The 19,459-nt window shown below is 38.3% G+C and overlaps 1 protein-coding gene across 2 annotated transcripts in view; it reads left to right on the top strand.

Annotated features, from left to right (window-relative positions):
• Positions 1–19,459, top strand: part of LOC141362539 (unconventional myosin-VI-like) — an 84,948-nt gene that overhangs the window by 4,692 nt on the left and 60,797 nt on the right. For both annotated transcript variants that reach the window (XR_012368286.1, XM_073864772.1), the window contains exons 2-10: positions 290–359; positions 462–535; positions 6,073–6,202; positions 6,875–6,980; positions 10,023–10,078; positions 10,195–10,292; positions 10,370–10,534; positions 13,165–13,245; positions 17,823–18,003. Coding sequence is in view for 1 of the 2 variants with exons in the window: in XM_073864772.1 (XP_073720873.1) it covers positions 290–359; positions 462–535; positions 6,073–6,202; positions 6,875–6,980; positions 10,023–10,078; positions 10,195–10,292; positions 10,370–10,534; positions 13,165–13,245; positions 17,823–18,003 (961 nt within the window). In the remaining variant the exon portion in view is untranslated. The remainder of the gene's footprint in view (positions 1–289; positions 360–461; positions 536–6,072; positions 6,203–6,874; positions 6,981–10,022; positions 10,079–10,194; positions 10,293–10,369; positions 10,535–13,164; positions 13,246–17,822; positions 18,004–19,459) is intronic.

Here is a 19,459-nt window from a genome sequence, read left to right as displayed (position 1 = left end):
GTTGTGCACTTTAAATAATATTACAATGCGAATATGTAAAAAAAAATCATCAGTTGTTTAGGCAATAAAACACGAGAGGCCAGTTTCAATGGTCTCATTGCATTTATTAAATGCTTGCCACATAATACAAATTTTTATTTATTTTATTTATTTGATTGAATTGATTGTGCAGCCCAAATGAATAAATAGGGAAAAAGATCAATGTAGACATCGTCAGCTATTGACAAGCGAGGTTTTTCATGTGGCTAGAGAGGTCACAGAATGGTTGATGCTGATTTTCTCTTTGCAGACCTTTCTGGCTCCCATCAATCAAGTCTTTCCTGCTGAGGAGGATGTGAACAAACATGTTGAAGACAACTGTAAGTGCATAACATTTATGAGGGTGCATCAGCCATTGATATCACATTAAATGCAGCTTGTGTCTGTTTATCCGTCTGTTTACGTGTTTACTTTGCTTTCAGGTTCTCTTATGTATTTGAACGAGGCCACTCTTCTCAATAACATCCGTGTCCGCTACAGCAAAGACTTGATCTATGTAAGTAAACTTCTGTAGGGGCCCTTGTGGCAGTGTTGAGAATGTACTTGTAATGATTTTATGAGTTGATTTTCAAAATGAAACAAAGCATGGAATCAAGCCGCCAGAGGTGGTGGTGTTATTTACATTGTTGTAAAGTATGTTGACTAGTGTTTAAGTAATGTAGAGTATGTTTTGATCCCCATGGTGCATTCAAGTCATGTCGGATATGTCGTATTATAAGTGGGAAACTGGCGCAAAATATGATTTGGTCGCACATATTTTTTTCAAGTTATATTAAGGCGCTCTGGATAATAATGAACAATAATGAAACTGTATTGCATACAGATATGCTTTTTATTTTACTTGCCATCTTTTAAACCACATGCCTTCTTGTTTTCTTAAACGTTGCAGTGTTTCCCACAGATCTGAAATTTACTTGTGGTGGTAGCCAGTGAAAAGGGCAATCATTACCCACTGACAAATAATGGTCTACTATACATGTGACGAAGAACTAATTATGTGTGACACAACACAATACTTTGATTTATTGAAAAGTAATATTAATTTCTCATTATATTTCATTAATCTAACCAACCCAAACTTTCTTTGCCATTAACAAAGCTGACACTGTTTTTCAAAGCACCACGAAAACACTTACTGTTTTTGCACTGATATATGAAGCAATTAGACCCCTTTTATCAAACTCAATATAATACAATACTATGTATAGTATATTAATAGACAGTGCAGGTCTATAGATTATAAATGTGACTGATGTTATGACTGATGTTATAATGGTAATAATTTCTATTAGATAGGCACTTTTACTGCTTCTGCTCTATCTTTCTATTTCTCTCTTGCCAATTTAAAAAGCTTAATCCACTCATTATTTCAGATTTAAAAGTCTACTTGCTGTCCCGGTGACAGACTTTACATTGCTTTGCGTTTTTTATATTCCGGGTCAGCTTAAGCTTTACTCGTTCAGTGCAATGGGCTTGACATTAGCACTGCTTTTTTGCTACAATCTCTGTGCAAACTTTTTAAATATGGATATGGTTTTAGAAAAGATGTGGTTTATTAATAATAAGATTATTAAAAAAATTTGAGAAAGAAAATGCAGCGCGTGGTCGTAACAAGAACCATCGCCATAGAAACCGGAGGCACGCTGAAACTGCACTCGAGCTTTAGCGCGGTAGCGCTCATGGCCGTTTTCCGATCGACTCGGGTTATAAACACAATATTAATCAGACTTGGGACCCAAAGTAATTAAATTAGGACCTAACCGGACCTGACAGACCATTTAAAATATAAACCCGGAACCATACGGGTCCCGAGTCGTCAGTGAAGAAAGACCTCTGATCAAGTTCAGAAACATGGAAGACACTCCGCTTGCTTCGCGTTCCACCCAATTCATTGAGAAACAGAGAGCACGCGAACGCACACTCATAGGGAGAGACACGACGTGCTTTCACTCAAAATGAAGCCAACGTGTTGAAGGCTCAGAGCACGTTATAAAACATATTCTTAAAATCCAATTTCTGTTTTTAAAAATGCTCATAGTAAACCATAGCATATTGTCTAAAACATTAGGTAGCACATTTGCGACCCATTAAAAATTAGGGTCGCAACGGCAGTTCAAAAGTTCGCATATGCGACCATTTTGGTTGCAGTGTAGTTCCCTGCATGGTGTTTGGACATAAATGTGTGTTGGCAGTAGGACACAACAACCCTACAATGAAAACAATCCACCCACTCCTTCTTTTTTCATTAGACATGCTGTTTTGATTCTTTTGTTAATGTGACATCACACTGATAAAGCCCCGCCCACGGCAACTGACTGACTGGTCAATTTTACCTAGACCAGCCGAGGTAGAAGCGGCAAGCGCGAGTGATTTCAAGGTCAGAGATGGGGACTCGAGTTTGAGACTCGGACTCGAGTGCGACTTAAGTCGCACACACAGTGACTTCAGACTCGACTTGAGACTCGACCCTCAAAGACTTCAGACTCGACTCGGACTCGAGCCGCGCGACTCGTGAACAATGTTTATTTTTAGGAAACGTCTGATGAGCTCGCTGTCATAGCTCCCTCCGTTACCTACAACCTGCCCACGACGTAACACGTGACGTATCTGCTCCGCGCGCGCGGCCGCGAACATACATGTCCACTGTACCTGGAGGCAGCCGCTGCTGTGGCATTCATCTGAAGCTTTGGGTAGTGCTGTGACGGATCCGCGGTTCGGCTCGCATGTGATTTGCGGATTAATATGCAATTTAAATAGGGTAAGTTTGTCATTAACGTGTTTCTAAGGCTTGCAATTGTTTAAATGGTTAAACAATTTAACCGCAAAAAGGCGCTCAAGTGAGCAGATTTCTGTACGCACATGCGGTTAAGTGTATCCGGTCCAGCTCCAGTCAGGTCCAGAGTTGCGCTACTTTGTGTCATACTGTAGTCCATTAACATACATTTGCTGAATAGAGCAATGAAAAACAACGTAACGTTTTTATGTGAAGCGACTGCTGCATCTTCTTCCTGAATTCGCCCTCTGCCTGTGTTTGATCACGCGTTTCAGTGCCCTCAGTAGTGCACATACAGAGAGAAGTGTTTCAAAAGTTAAGCCAACATAAAATCTTTCTTTTCTTGACAAGCCACATACACGCAAAATGATCTCACAGTATTCTTTTTCTTATACATTTTTTTTGTTTATGTCTTAAGAAACCAGTCAGAAACCAGTCTGGCCTTATTTGTTCTTAATAAAGAGACAGTAACCTCAATTAACCTACTTAAGTCTGTGTCATTTATGTTAATCAAACAACCCAAGACAAACAGAAAACCACTTCTATTGCTTAAAAATAATATGTTACAACGAGACTTGAGACTTGACTTGGACTCGAGCACAGAGACTTCAGACTTGACTTGGACTCAAGCTCAAAGACTTCAGACTTGACTTGGACTCGAGGTCAAAGACTTCAGACTTGACTCGGACTCGAGCTCAGAGACTTGTGAACATCTCTGGGTTAAGTCAATGTAAAGACGCGTTGACACACACGTCTGGAGGTCTCGCGGTAGACGCAATTCCGCCTCATTCACGCAGCTGGTTTGCACGAATTGTGCGAATTAAACGTGGCTGAAAAATTTGAACTTTGCCGGAAAAACGCGCCACGCTAACCAATCAGGAGCTTGCTCTAGTAGTGACGTGATTACAGAAAGCGAGCAGAAGCAGAAGCCCCTCCCATGGTGCGAATTTCCGCGTGAATGTCTCGATAACTAGAATTTCACGCGTGTCTTTCACGTGTGAATGAAGCGAGTAAACTCAAAATGTTCAAGCGGCAAACTAGACGCGGTGGACGCGAATGTGACATCTCAAACGCGGCTGGTGTGAACCCACAGTAAATGTGTTTGTTTGGGCGTTGTAGCACTATTGCGGCTAAAGAAACTATCGCCTCAGTCTGTATTCACAGGAATCTGATTTATTTTTAGGCGCTTACTGGCTCTTGGTAAGTGAGTAAGGGCATTAGCTAATTTGCATTTAAAGGTACACACCTGAAAGCAGCGCTTTTTTGCTTCCACCCAAATAGGGGCATTTCTGTAATAAATGATCTGTGGGGTATTTTAAGCTGAAACTTTACAGAAAATATTTTATCTTGTAACAAATGGGCATATAGGTTCCCTTTAAGCCCCAAGTTGATGAGTTGTGGACCTGTTAGTGAGAAATCAATGGATGCAATGTCAGTTTTGGTTATCAGGCTTTTTAATTTACAACAAACTAAGCTGGACAAAATATGATAGCATTGCAACGTCACAGTATACAGGCTTCATAAATTAATTCAATACATAAGAAACAAAAAAACACCTGATGCGTATTCTTGTAGAGATAACAAACCTTGATGAATTTTATTGTAATTCGGTAAACGAAGTTGCACCACCATCTTGTGTTGACGAAAGTGACCAACATAACCAAAGAGTTTCGATATTTATTCTATAATGCTATTACGAAATGCCCGAAAATAGTCCCCAGCTATTGAACATTACCAAGGGGACTATTTTCGTGCACTGTGTAATATCACTATGCCTGCTACAGCCATGTTACGGCAGCAAAGTCTTTGATTATTACGCCAGAATGAGAGTTTCTAGCCATATTGGCCTAAAAAATACCAACTTTTAATTTTCCATCATTCTTAGTACACGATGTAACTACAGTACAGTCAAGTTTTAAAAAGGAAAAAATATCGAAACTCTTTGGTTATTTTTGAGCATTATGTTAATGGTCTAATCAGATATAATTAATTATGCTAAGCTATGCTAAAAGTGGTACCGCCAAACCAGAAGATCAGCTAAATGGATTCCAAAACGGTAAAACTCAATTGCTTAACTTTAGGGGAGCTGGAAAATTAGCTTATTTTCAAAAAAAGTGGAGTGTCCCTTTAAGGTCCTGCCCTAGCTTTCGAGGGAAATCAGCATCTGAATAACTTGAAATTAATAAAAGCAAAGATATTTAATATTACCAAGATGCGTCAACATCACTGCTATTGCTTTGAATAGGGATATGCAAAGGTTAATATGGCCAATCTAGTCCTGCCTTCCAGTAAAAAGAGCTAATCGTCAACCATTAAAGAATGACATTCTCTGTGGGAGAGGCTTTGTTACCATTTAAACAGCTGTAGTACTTCAAAGCATTAAACTTTGGGCATGCGCAGTGTCTGACAAGACCTGAAGGCATTCCAAACATAGTGGCGCAGTGACATGACTTCCTTATAAGACTTTGCTTAAAGTTTGAACAGATTTGGGCCATAAAATCTTAAACTTATGGACAGTGCATTAAAATGTCGGTCACCCCAGGGCAGCATAGGAACCTCCAGATGCACGGTAACCTCCACAAATCTCATTGGCAGGCTGATGGGCATGTTATTGTCGTGCTCCAGCAGACACTTATTAGCCTCTCATCAGAGAAGCAGTGGTCCTGCTGTCAGTGCACGCTCGCCCAGGCAGTGCCCAGGCCTGTCAGGAAAGTGCCCGGGTCTTGCCCTAGTGTGACTGCGAGTCTCGGATGACCCAACTAATCCTGCCCAGACGCTATCGAGTTGCCCAATGCACTTAATTAGGTCCTATGAAGTAGAGCTGTGCCACTGCTACCCGAAAAGCGTGAGGCCTTGAATGACAGCAATGGGAGAGAGATGAGAGAGGGGTGGGGCATGTGCCGGTCTGTTAAAGAAAGTTTGTTTACTACAGTGTCACCACTGTCATCGAATACAGATGTCACCAAGTAAACTATAAAGGGAAAGTTTATTCTGTATTTTTTCTGTATTTCAAATACTACTTCAAATAAAACTGTTTGTTAGGGCAGTCTGACATGACAACTTCTGTCTAAACCAATGGCATGAGTTTGGAGGTGGGGACTACCTGTTTGTCCAAATAATGATCAGTAGGGGAGGTTGGAAGTGAACACTTTCTATTCGTATTAGTAGTATGAAGGTGCGTTAGTTGCCAACTCATACGCCAACAAAAATCTATGTTTTAAATGTTCTTGTGTTTCTGTGTGTTTTTTTTTTCATTTCAGACGTATGTGGCCAACATCCTGATTGCTGTGAACCCATATTTCGACATCCCTAAACTCTACACCCCAGATGCCATTAAAAGCTATCAGGGACGCTCTTTGGGGACAATGCCGCCTCATGTTTTTGCTATCGGTGAGAACATCTGATAGGACAACTGAAGTTTCTGATTTAAGAACAGTTCAAGAAGTTTTTTCTCTATAGATTCAGGCCTAGTCCACACGTACACGGGTATATTTATAACTGGAGTTTTCCCTAAAAAAAATCCCGTCCACACATGCTTGGTTAAATAAAATATCTATCCACACGATAAAGCAAAAGCACGCTATCAAGCGCTGTCAAGAGCATGCCACGCCAGCAGGCGGGGATATAACCCAAGTTCCGCAATATAGTGAGATAACTGAGCATTTATCTGTATACATGTTAGAAGCCCTGTTAGCACAGTTATTATTAGCAAGATACGTCCGCCATTGCACAGAATCATCAACAAAGCAGTCAGCGGCGCACAATCTTGACGTCAAACACAGTGGATAACGGCGCACACTCTGACGTCGCAAGGCAAAACCCCCGGTTTTACTCTCTACACGACACCACTGTAACCGGGGTTTCTTAAAAAGCTCACCCTGGCCGGGGTTTTCAAATATGCTCGGTTTCATTGCCCCGATACTGTGGTTTCGTGTGGACGAACGGCCGAACCGCGTGAAAAAACTCACGGTTATAAAAATACCCGTGTCCGTGTGGACTAGGCCTCAAGTTGTTGTCACAGTGTTGGAAGATTGTGACGTGGATTTTTTGTGTGTCTCTCAGCGGACAAGGCATACAGGGACATGAGGGTTCTGAAGATGAGTCAGTCCATCATTGTGTCTGGTGAATCTGGTGCTGGAAAAACGGAAAACACTAAGTTTGTTCTCAGGTGTGTTAACCATCAGTCAGCTATACTGGGTTCAGACTATATGAAGAGTTTGGTTCCAAAACGCAATAAATGCCATTTTTGAAAAAAAAATTAGTTACTGCCAGAATCAGCATTATATCAGGTCAGTATTAAAAAGTAAATTCATAATTTTACACAAATCCAATATCCGCCGTGTTATTCTGTCATCTTTTCTCCCTTTTTTCCCAAAATGCAATGAACGCCCCCTTTTCTACAGAATGTTATAAATCCGCTCCACAGATTACAGTGCACCATTCCACGCAATGTAAACAAACAATGGTGGCGCGTTGAGTACACGGTACCCTAGTTTTCCTCATCTACTTTGTACTTCGTGATCAACAAACAAACAAAAACAAAATAATACTTTAATAGCATTGATAAACCTGTGATGGTTTTCTGTGACGGGAAAGAAACATAAGCCATCAACATCTAATAATTTACGCAAGAGGCACTCGGGAAACGGGTGCTTGTTTGCCCGGGCCGACAGCATTAAGTTTCTGTCATGATAACACATTGACCCCAGGGGATCTTATGAAAAACTTTCCATAATTTTACTCGGTCAACGAAAATCGAGCAGGACCAAAACATTTTACAGCTGATCGCTGTGAAAAACGTTAAACAACGACGTCAAGTATAATCGCAGCAATGACAGTGTTCTTAATATGACAAAGTAAGTGTTTTGATTAATGACATTAATGTTTATATTTTTAATTAGTGTGTACAACTAGTCAACTAAATAAATATATAACATGGCAAAGATGAATGCACATTTATATAGGCTATTGATTCAATAGATTTATAGCATTTTGAATAAAAACTTGTCATGGATTTATTGCATTTTTTGGAAAATATAATCCGTTTTTATAATGAATCTTTGAAAATCAAGTTATGGATTTGAATTTTATGTTTTATAACCTAAAGATGCTATGTGAAAGTTTGTAACAGAAAATTGTTGTTTTCATCTTGTCACTTTCTTGGTATAGAAAACACGTTTTTACCAAAATTTGTCAAAATGGATTTATTGCGTTTTGGAACCAAACTCTTCATATAATGTTAGGCTTATTTTGGCATTGGCTATTTTGACAATGGCTATTTAAACACAAATATTGATCATTTTATCTCATATAATGTCATCTGTGACACTACGCAACATCCTGAAAGAAAGACTAGAAAATATGAAATATGACAAAATATTGTGTAGTCTGAAACCAAGCATAAGTGAAATAACACTATGGAGACAAAAAGTGAATATTTAAATGTTGAAGACTGGAAAAATTTTGCCTGGTCTGATGATTTCTGTTGAGACATTCAGATGACATTCAGATGGTAGAGTCAGAATTTGGCGTAAACAGAATGAGAACATGGATTTACATGCCTTGTTACCACTGTGTAGGCTGGTGGTGTAATGGTGTGGGGGATGTTTTCTTGGGACACTTTAGGCCCCTTATTTCCAATTGGGCATCGTTTAAATGCCACGGCCTACCTGAGCATTGTTTCAGACCATGTCCATCCCTTTATGACACTGATGGCTACTTCCAGCAGGATAATGCACCATGTCACAAAGCTCAAATCATTTCAAATTGGTTTCTTGAACATGACAATGAGTTCACTGTACTAAATTGGCCCCCACAGTCACCAGATCTCAACCCAATAGAGCATCTTTGGGATGTGGTGGAACGGGAGCTTCGTGCCCTGGATGTGCATCCCACAAATCTCCATCAACTGCAAGATGCTATCCTATCAATATGGGCCAACATTTCTAAAGAATGCTTTTAGCACCTTGTTGAATCAATGCCATGTAGAATAAAGGCAGATCTGAAGGCGAAAAGGGGTCAAACACAGTATTAGTATGGTGTTCCTAATAATCCTTTAGGTGAGTATATAAAGGTAGAAAACAGGGTCCATGACTTTCAAGCCCAAAAAAGTACATCATCCTTCACATAAGTAATCCACTTGGCTTTCAGTGACTTTTCTTTTGAGGGAGCAGATTCGAAATATGTGTTCGGAGTCATGTTTTGATGAGCTTGGCATTGTGCGCCCTCGAAAAAGAAGTCACTGCCTGCCACTGCTTCTGAGTGTAATTGATACGATTTTGTAAGACAAATATCTATATTTAAAACTTTATAAACTATAATAACTAGCTTCTGGTAGTGGCGTGAATAGCTTCTGGCGAATACGCATTGGCTGCTGACGAAAGCTAGATATTATACTTTAGAAAGTTTTAAACATGGATATTTTTCTTACTAAATTGCATCGATTACCCTCAAAGGCCTTTATTAGTAAATTAAGTAAATCATAGAGTCATTTTCATTTTTTGCTGAACTATCTCTTTAATACAAGCACCATTTAAAAATAAATCTTGAGGCATCCTAGAGTTTCCACTGAATTTAAGTTGCAAAATGATGTCAAAGTCACTTCTTCTCATTGTAAAATGAAAATTTTGGTTGTGGCAAGCTGAGTGGAACAGTGAAACTGGATGAAAACTCAACAGCTGTGTCCGATCCAGTCAGTTTAAATTTGCTTTAATGGAGTTAACATTTTCAAAGGTTTCCTTTACAGAATAAATATGCCCAGAAACACAAAACGCATTTTTGTACGTTTACAGCACATTACACAGTTGACATTAGTAATTCAATGCGTGCATAAATGCCAACTGTTTGCATTTGTTTTCTGCAGTGAAAAAATGTATGCGAACATGCTTTGCATTTTAATTTGAGAGACGGCAATGATTCACAACTATAAATGCTTTGATCTTAACCAAACACTCGCGACCTGTGTTACAGTGCTTGCTAAAGTGCTTGTTACTGCGAGAGATTTGAAGCACAACTTTCATTCAGTGTCATGAGTAATTATGACACAGTGTTCCTAATGGATAAGGTCATGCGGTTGCTTGCATCCACATGCTCAAATTCAATTCCGAACTAGTGTGTAAATTTTAACATTTACGTGTATATGTTAATTTTAGTGTGTGTATATCTAAGCCTTGAATGGTTATGTCTTGATAATACATTTGGTTAATTTCAGATACTTAACCACATCTTACGGCACATGTCAAGATATAGATGAGAGGATCGTTGAAGGTAGGACTAAGACTCGAGATGAACATTTCACGCAGGCTGTGCAGAGCACAATGGACTTTGATTTTTGCATGTGATGCAAAATCTATGCTTTAAAATAATTTGTCTGTTTCCCACAGCCAACCCCTTGCTTGAAGCTTTTGGAAATGCAAAGACAGTCAGGAACAACAACAGCAGTCGATTTGGAAAGTTTGTGGAAATTCACTTCAATGAGAAAGTATGTCGTCACACTGATCGCTTTGTAGCGTCTCGATGATTCGGTTACACCTCTGATTGTGTGCATTGTGTCTTCAGAATGCCGTTGTGGGAGGTTTTGTCTCACATTATCTGTTGGAGAAATCTCGGATCTGTATGCAGAGTCCAGAGGAGCGAAACTATCATATATTTTACAGACTGTGTGCAGGAGCATCAGAGGATATCAGGAATAAACTTCATCTCAGCTCACCCGACGACTTCCGGGTCAGTTTCCTGCGTATAAGTAGTTATTATTAAATCCAGCATACCAAAAGCAGGAAACTATTCGTCTTAAGTCTAGACACTGTTCAGCAGGGAACTAGAGGAGTCTCCTTTAACGTTGAGACTGTTTGTTCCGTTCTGCAGTGCGTGACAGTTTTACATTGCAAACCGACCATATGAGTCATTTTACAATCCTAGTGTCATTTCCATGAGAAAAAGGGTTAAAAATGAAGTGTATCAATCACACATAAAACCTGTGCTATTATTATAAATTAATATTAATTAATTATTAAAGGCGGAGTCCACGATGTTTGAAAAACGCTTTGGAAAATTAGACGGGCCGTCTACCAAAACACACTTATAGCCAATCAAATCAAATCAAATACCGAGTTGCGTATGTGTGGGGCGGGTCTATCAACAGAAGGTCCAGATTCTATTGGGGTAGGGGCGTGTTTGTTTAGGTGATTTCAAATATCAACATCGGCTTTCAAACATCATGGACTCCGCCTTTAAAGCTTATAGGAAAAACACTGACAAATCAACTGGATATTTTTCAGCATATAAGAAAATAAAATTCCAACACTAATCTTAATATCACTTATTTGTAAATATATTTTGTTGAACAACCTGTCGCTAAAGGCATGGTAACACCGCTGGCATTTAAAATCCTTTAAAAACTGATATTTTTATGCACTTTCACTATTGAACATAAAAGTAAGTGTGATACAGATACTACAGTATAGTTCAGTGGTTCCCAAACTGGGAGGCGCATTATGGAGGCCACAGTTTTATGGAATTTTTATAAAACTCATTATTTTATTATAACTTTGTGGAATTAAAGGGGACATATCATGAAAATCTGACTTTTTCCAAGTTTAAGTGCTATATTTGGGTCCCCAGTGCTTCTATCAACCTTGAAAATGTGAACAAGAACAACCCAGTAACTTAGTTTTGGTAAACAATTCTCTGCAAGCATGTGAAAAATAGGTAATCGAAATTTGTCTCCCCTTGCAATGTCAGAAGGAGATAATACCGCCCCTTAATCTGCACTATCCAACCTTGGCACTGCCATTTAGTGCAGAGATCAACTCATTTGCATCTTAAAGGACACACCCCAAAACGGCACATTTTTGCTTACACCTACAAAGTGGCAATTTTAACATGCTATAATAAATTATCTATATGGTATTTTGAGCTAGAACTTCACATACGTACCCTGGTGATGTCGAAAAGTTTGAAAACCAATACCATCCGCTTGTTAAGTCTCATGTCATGCACCGCTTCCGGGTCCAACTGATCTCAAATGCCATAGAGAGAAAAAAAAACGGTAATCTACACTTGTATCATAATGCAAAACTACCAAAAACTTCCGGTTCTAATTTTTATCTCTATAAAAAAAATCCAATATGACCAAACATGGACGTGGATTTTATTTATAATTGACGACGGGCTGTTTATTACATCGTGCCGTTATACCTAATGAATATCTGTGCATTATTTTCGAATAATTCAAAGGACCGGATTTAATTCTTCCGCTTATACCTCAATTGCAAAGTTCGTCACAACATGTATGTAGCCCGTCATGTGTGTGATTCGTAATTTCAAAATATGTGTTCGGCGAGTCGAGTGATCCTATGTGCATCACGTTTCTTGTCAAAATAAGTGCCTGCTGCAGACGCATCTAATGGTTTATGATAAAAGAGACGCTTGCGTTTGCCAGATACTCGCATAATCTCATGCGTAATCAGAGTTTAGTGTTAAGTGAATGTCTTGTGTGTATTTTGTGAACGTGAGCGTCTCTTTTTTCATAAACGGTTTTGACGCGAATGCAGCAGGCACTTATTTTGACAAAACACGTGATGCACATGGTTCACATGACGACAAACACATACTTTAAAAACATGAGCAACACACTCCGTACACATATTTTGAATTTGCGCCCCTCGGATGAGCAGTCACGAGCCGCCACTGCCCATGGAACATTTCTCAACCAATCAGAATAAAGCATTCAAGAGACCCGTGGTATAATAATTATTAATATATTACTGCAAGGTACACTGCGAGTTTTTACAATTTAATAGTGCTCATAAATAGTTAACATGCGGATATTTATTTGCTCAGTGGCTTCGCATAGTGTTTTTCATAAAGAAAAACAATTGACATTAATATTAGTGACACCTAAATAATATAAAAAATAATAATTTAAGTCATTTTAATTTATATTGGCAGCAGTAGCAACAGGTTTTCATTAACTTTTTGTTATTGTATATTTTTATGCTTATGAAATCACATATAGTTGCTGTTTGCTATCAAAAAGTGAGTGACAGCCACTACAATTGTAAAATGACAAAGTATATGAGCACAAGCTTCGACTGACTCTCAAAGCTTTCTCTGAAATGTAATAAAATTAAATAATCTCTGTGAGTCTCAGTACAGATTGTATTGCCGTCATAAGACTGTATTTGTTTTTGGTTAGATAATGCCAAACCTTGTTTGAATGGCAGAACATAAAAATGTAGATGTACCACTAGATGGCACATTTGTTTAACAGCGATTATTCTTCATCATTTTTTTTCTGCTGTATTTGGTCTCGTTTATTAACATCCCTCATTTTGTGTTTATGTTTCACTCAGTATTTGAATCGCGGCTGCACCCGATACTTTGCAAGCAAGGACTCAGATAAACAGATCATGCAAAACAGGAAAAGTCCTGAGGTACGTAGAGACATCCACCCTTGGGATTTTTGCGTCAGTATGGATTCACGATTAATCTGTTTCCTCATTCCAATGCACTGATTTACACTGTTTATTTAATATGATAATCAGCAATAAGCTTTTGTTGTATTTCCACGTGTCTTACAATGTATGTAATCGAATCTCTACACAGTGTTTCCACATACTAAGAATTTTGGAAGTTGCAGGATCGACTTTTGCTCTAGACAGAATTAGTTCCCCTTGAAAGAGTGCAATAAATTTCTGCATTGTTGTGATGTGCTTATGCACGACCTTCCCAAGAGACTGAGCTTGGCAATTGATGTTATTGTTATGGAGGGCCATTATTATAAATCATCATTGTTTTGAATCCCTCTGGACGTGATGAGATATTCATTAGCTGCTGTTTCTGCCATTGCTACAGTATGGTGCATTTTCTCAACACCTTCTGTTTCACAACATCAAGATCAAGATCTGAGATTAGATTCTCACTCCAAATTCACAGATGGTGCTTTAATTTTTTTTAACATCCGTGGGCATTTGAATTGCATGAGTTTGGCTCTTTATGGTATATTTTTATCTTCCAAACGAATCTTTCTTTCTGAATCAGCAGAGATTTTTCTTGTCTTGGACTCTGTTTCACAACCAAGTGCACTTGACCGCTTCTAAAATAGCACCCTAACCAAGATAAAACAATATAACCTTTCATAATTTTCTCATCCTCATGTTGTTCTAAACCTGTATGAATTTCTTTTTTCTGATAAGCATAAAATATGTCGATAAATGATGGTAAGCACAAAACTGATCGTAACCATTGACTTCCATTGTAGAAAGAACAATACGATGGAATTCAATGGGTACCATCAACTGTGTGCTTACCATCATTTATCAAAATATCTTCATCATTTATCACAATTTTTCATAATAATTGTTTTCCTACTATTGAAGTCAATGTTTACAATCAGCCGTGTGCTTACCATCATTTATCAAAATATCTTCTTTTGTGTTTATCACAATAAAACAACTCATACAGGTCTGTATCCCTTTAATAAAGCAAACTAACAGATTTACATCTGATGAAGCGGTTTCCTGGACAGGGATTAGACTAGTAGTCCTAGACTAATATAAATGTCAGAGCTGTCCAAACTGAAAACAACTTGAACTGAGATTTCTGAAAATACATCAGTGCCCTTTGTTTTGCCTCAAAATGCACAGAAGTAATGTTTTTAGTAAGGCATGTTTGTTGAAACAAGTTATATCTTCTAATTAACCCTTTCCCCGCCGCTATATATATTTAAAGAAGAGCATTTTCTGGGACGCAATAAACTTTTGTGAAAATCATGAAAAAAGCTGTCAAGGAAAGAGGTAAACTAAGGCCTAGTCCTGTCTTAAGATAATCCTTGTCCTGGAAACCACCCCATAGAGTTAAACTATTGTTAGCAATTGGTGAGCTAACACAATATCGTATTACAGAAATAATGGATTTGTATTTTTACGTAGCTATACTACTATGCAATCACCTAAAGGATTATTAGGAACACCTGTTCAATTTCTCATTAATGCAATTATCTAATCAACCAATCACATGGTAGTTTCTTCAATGCATTTAGGGATGTGGTCTTGGTCAAGACAATCTCCTGAACTCCAAATTGAATGTCAGAAAGGGAAAGAAAGGTAATTTAAGAAATTTTGAGCGTGGCATGGTTGTTGGTGCCAGACTGGCCGTTTTGAGTATTTCACAATCTGCTCAGTTACTGGGATTTTCACGCACAACCATTTCTAGGGTTTACAAAGAATGGTTTGAAAAGGGAAAAACATCCAGTATGCGGCAGTCCTGTGGCCGAAAATGCCTTGTTGATGCTAGAGGTCAGAGGAGAATGGGCTGACTGATTCAAGCTGATAGAAGAGCAACTTTGACTGAATTAACCACTCGTTACAACCGAGGTATGCAGCAAAGCATTTTTGAAGCGACAACGCGCACAACCTTGAGGCGGATGGGCTACAACAGCAGAAGACCCCACCGGGTACCACTCATCTCCACCAAAAATTGGACAGTTGAAGACTGGAAAATGTTGCCTGGACTGATGAGTCTTGATTTGTGTTGAGACATTCAGATGGTGGAGTCAGAATTTGGCGTAAACAGAATGAGAACATGGATCCATCATGTCTTGTTACCACTGTGCAGGCTGGTGGTGGTGTTGTAATGCTGTGGGGGATGTTTTCTTGGCACACTTTAGGTCCCTTAGTGCCACTTGGGCATCGTTTAAATGCCACGGCCTACCTGAGCATTGTTTCTGACCATGTCCATCCCTTTATGACCACCATGTACCCATCCTCTAATGGCTACTTCCAGCAGGGTAATGCACCATGTCACAAAGCTCGAATCATTTCAAATTGGTTTCTTGAACATGACAATGAGTTCACTGTACTAAAATGGTCCCCACATCACCAGATCTCAACCCTGTAGAGCATCTTTGGGATGTGGTGGAACGGGAGCTTCGTGCCCTGGATGTGCATCCCACAAATCTCCATCAACTGCAAGATGCTATCCTATCAATATGGGCCAACATTTCTAAAGAATGCTTTTAACACCTTGTTGAATCAATGCCACGTAGAATTAAGGCTCTGAAGGCGAAAGGGGGTCAAACACGGTATTAGTATGGTGTTCCTAATAATCCTTTAGGTGAGTGTATATTATTTTATCAAAGTAAAACTTTTTTTTCATCTTTCCTCAAGTATTGGGAATGTCGTTCCCATGATCCCTACATGTCATTAGGGTTTGGAACAGAGCAACATTTTTCTAACATTGTATTTTTTTCTAATCACATATTTTGTCTCTTTGCCCTTCTTCATCTTTTTATAATTCAGGACAATAAGGTGACCAGTCTAACAATTTTCTAAATGCTTTCATGCCTTAAATTCTTTTTTTTTGCTCTATGCATGAGCTTTAGGGTGTGCATGGGTCTATACGCTGATTTGCATGGGGTTGTTATGGGTATTAAACAGCTGCTAAGCTCCAACATTGGTCAGAGTGTTGCGAACTGCTGCCACTTTGGAGACAGCTAGTACTTGCTATAAAAGAAATAGATATGAAATAGTTAACCACAGAAAAACTTTAAAAGAAAGATTAAAGAATATGTCAAGCTCCAAAAAAGGACACAAACATCATAAAACTATCTACATTAAAAATCCATACAGCAGGTTTGGATAAGAACAGAAAAATTTCAAGGTTTTCCCTAAATAAAATCCTAGTCTCAAATCTTATTCATGCATGTGCACATTCAAATGTATCACGTCAAGGCACACACTGTATACCAGGTAAACCAACAATATACTAACTTTGAATATGCAGATGTGCAAATAAGATTTAAAGTCTATGGTGAAGGGAAAGATTTTCAACGAAGAGTGAGACTTCGGTAGGTGAGACCTACTCTTCAATAACCCTTCTTAAAGGAATACTCCATTTTCTTAAAAGAAAAATCCAGATAATTTACTCACCACCATGTCATCCAAAATGTTGATGTCTTTCTTTGTTCAGTCCAGAAGAAATTATGTTTTTTGAGGAAAACATGCAGGATTTTTCTCATTTTAATGGACTTTAATGGACACCAACACTTAACACTTAACTCAACACGTAACAGTTTTTTTCAACGGAGTTTCAAAGGACTATAAACGATCCCAAACAAGGCATAAGGGTCTTATCTAGCGAAACAATTGTCATTTTTGACAAGAAAAATAAAAAATATGCACTTTTAAACCACAACTTTTCGTCTAGGTCCGGTCCAGCGCGACCTAACGTAAATGAGTAGTGACGTAGGGAGGTCACGTGTTACATATATAAAACGCACATTTGCGGACCATTGTAAACAATAAACTGACACAAAGACATTAATTAGTATCATTCCACATACAACAACGTCGGAACGGTCCTCTTTCTCCACACTTGTAAACACTGGGGCGGAGTTTCACGTTCGTCCTCTGTGACCTCTTGACGTCATGACATATTGCGTGAGGTCACGCTGACGCTTTCAGGACCGGAGGAATATGAGAAGTTGTAGTTTAAAAGTGCATATTTTTTATTTTTCTTGTCAAAAATGACAATCGTTTCACTAGATAAGACCCTTATGCCTCGTTTGGGATCGTTTCAAATCCTTTGATACTCCGTTGAAAAAAACTGTTACGTGTTAAGTGTTAAGTGTTGGTGTCTATTAAAGTCCATTAAAATGAGAAAAATCCTGCAATGTTTTCCTCAAAAAGCATAATTTCTTCTGGACTGAACAAAGAAAGACATCAACATTTTGGATGACATGGTGGTGAGTAAATTATCTGGATTTTTCTTTTAAGAAAATGGACTATTCCTTTAATAATGTGCTGGCACACTCTGACCCTGGTTTTGTTATATATCTTTTCTTCCTTTAATCAGAGATCTGGATTTATATACAGCCTCCAAATCTCTGATTCCAGCTACAGTATCTAGATGCTGTATATTTCCCTCTAAGGCATTTGCAGTGTGTGTGTGTCGGGTGTAGATGTTGTGGAAACGTGGAAATGTGTGTGCTCAAGATCTGTTGTGTCTCTAGCATGGAAAGTTGGGAGCTCTGAAGGACCCTTTGCTGGATGACCTGGGAGACTTTAACAGAATGGTGGCAGCCATGAAGAAAATCGGTCTGGATGATACAGAGAAGCTCAATCTCTTCAAAGTGGTGGCTGGGGTCCTTCATCTCGGCAATATTGACTTTGAGGAGACAGGAAGTTCCTCTGGTACCCATTTATATAACTGTTTTCCACTCTTCACATGCATTATGAAGTATAAAATGCCTACTTGGAGTTCAGATGCTTTGTGTCCTAAAATTAAAGTGTCAAAACTTCTAAACATATTTGATGTTTAATATGTGGATTGGGATTTCGGACCAATGAGATTTTACTGTGGGTGGGGCTACCTAGCGAAACGTGGCAGAAGTAGAAACCAAACGGCCGACAGAATGTCTTGTCACGCGTCACTTGTTGCTGTCACAGTTGGTTACAACCAAAACTCAAGAGATTGGAATTATCGCTTGACGCTTTATAATGTCACGCTTGGTTTAGACACGGTGTTACTAAAAAAAAATACTTGAACAATCAAACAAGCCAATCAGCAGGAGACATCTAATATATGCTAGACACATTTTGCCTTTATACAAAGTTTACAACATCTGAATAAAAGATTTACATACAGTACACGGTCATCTAAGGACTCCAGTGTCTTACTGGAATAATGAGAACATTTTCCATACATGGATTTTGGGAATTGGGTCAAATCCTTAACCTTATGTTAACTCACGTGTGACCCTACCTGTGAAATCCAAGTCTCATCATCTAATTAAGAGATTAGGAGCGTTAAAGTTTGATTTTCAATCTTTGACATCATCTTACACAGTCAGTATTACAAATATCAATGTTATATTTTCACAGAATGTTCTTTACATTATGTAGGATGATTTTATGTGGAAAATAGTAAATATCTTTAGCTTGGTTTACACAGGCAGCCTCAAAACCTTAATGACCACATAGCAATTAGGGGAGAGCAGGGATGAAAGTAAAATTTTTCAGAAAAACGTTTTTAAATTTTAAAAGATAGTCTTTTAGACAGAGATATATTTTTGCTTTGGTCAATAACTCACAAGTGTGGTCTATCAATACCAGGTGGAATTTTGAACAAATGTAAAATGACTTCGGTACAATTTCACTTTGAACATAAGTAGTGATTTGTTACTTATGACCCCTTCAGCTGGGACGAAAGTAACACATAGATCGGTCAAAAGTAACACAACAGAACAAGATAGATTTTTGTGTTACACTTGTTTTTAGTAAATTTAAATGACTATAACCTTGATAGTATGTAACTGCAAACATACAGTACTGTGCAAAAGTCTTAGGCCACCACCAGACTTGTTGTTTTAGAAGTTTTAATGTCCATCCATATGTATTTTTCAATCTATTTTATTGAGAAAATACAGGAAATATGTACAAAAAAATAATTTATTTAATTTTCAGGAGTAAATGTCTTCTTTAGGCATCGTCTGTGTTTAGTGTGACCTCTCTTGGCACTAAACACATCTTGTGCGTTTTTGAGCCGAATGAAATAAAAAGAAATTTCTTTAAAATTAGAATTTAATTTTCGGTTTAAGAGATCCTGCAGTTTCCTGCTATTGCTTAAAGGAATATTGAATTTTCTTGA

The sequence above is a fragment of the Misgurnus anguillicaudatus genome, unplaced genomic scaffold, assembly GCF_027580225.2.
Source record: "Misgurnus anguillicaudatus unplaced genomic scaffold, ASM2758022v2 HiC_scaffold_28, whole genome shotgun sequence".
NCBI lineage: Eukaryota > Metazoa > Chordata > Actinopteri > Cypriniformes > Cobitidae > Misgurnus > Misgurnus anguillicaudatus.
The sequence above is the reverse complement of the archived record's forward strand: the minus strand, read 5'-3'. Positions and strand labels throughout refer to the sequence as shown.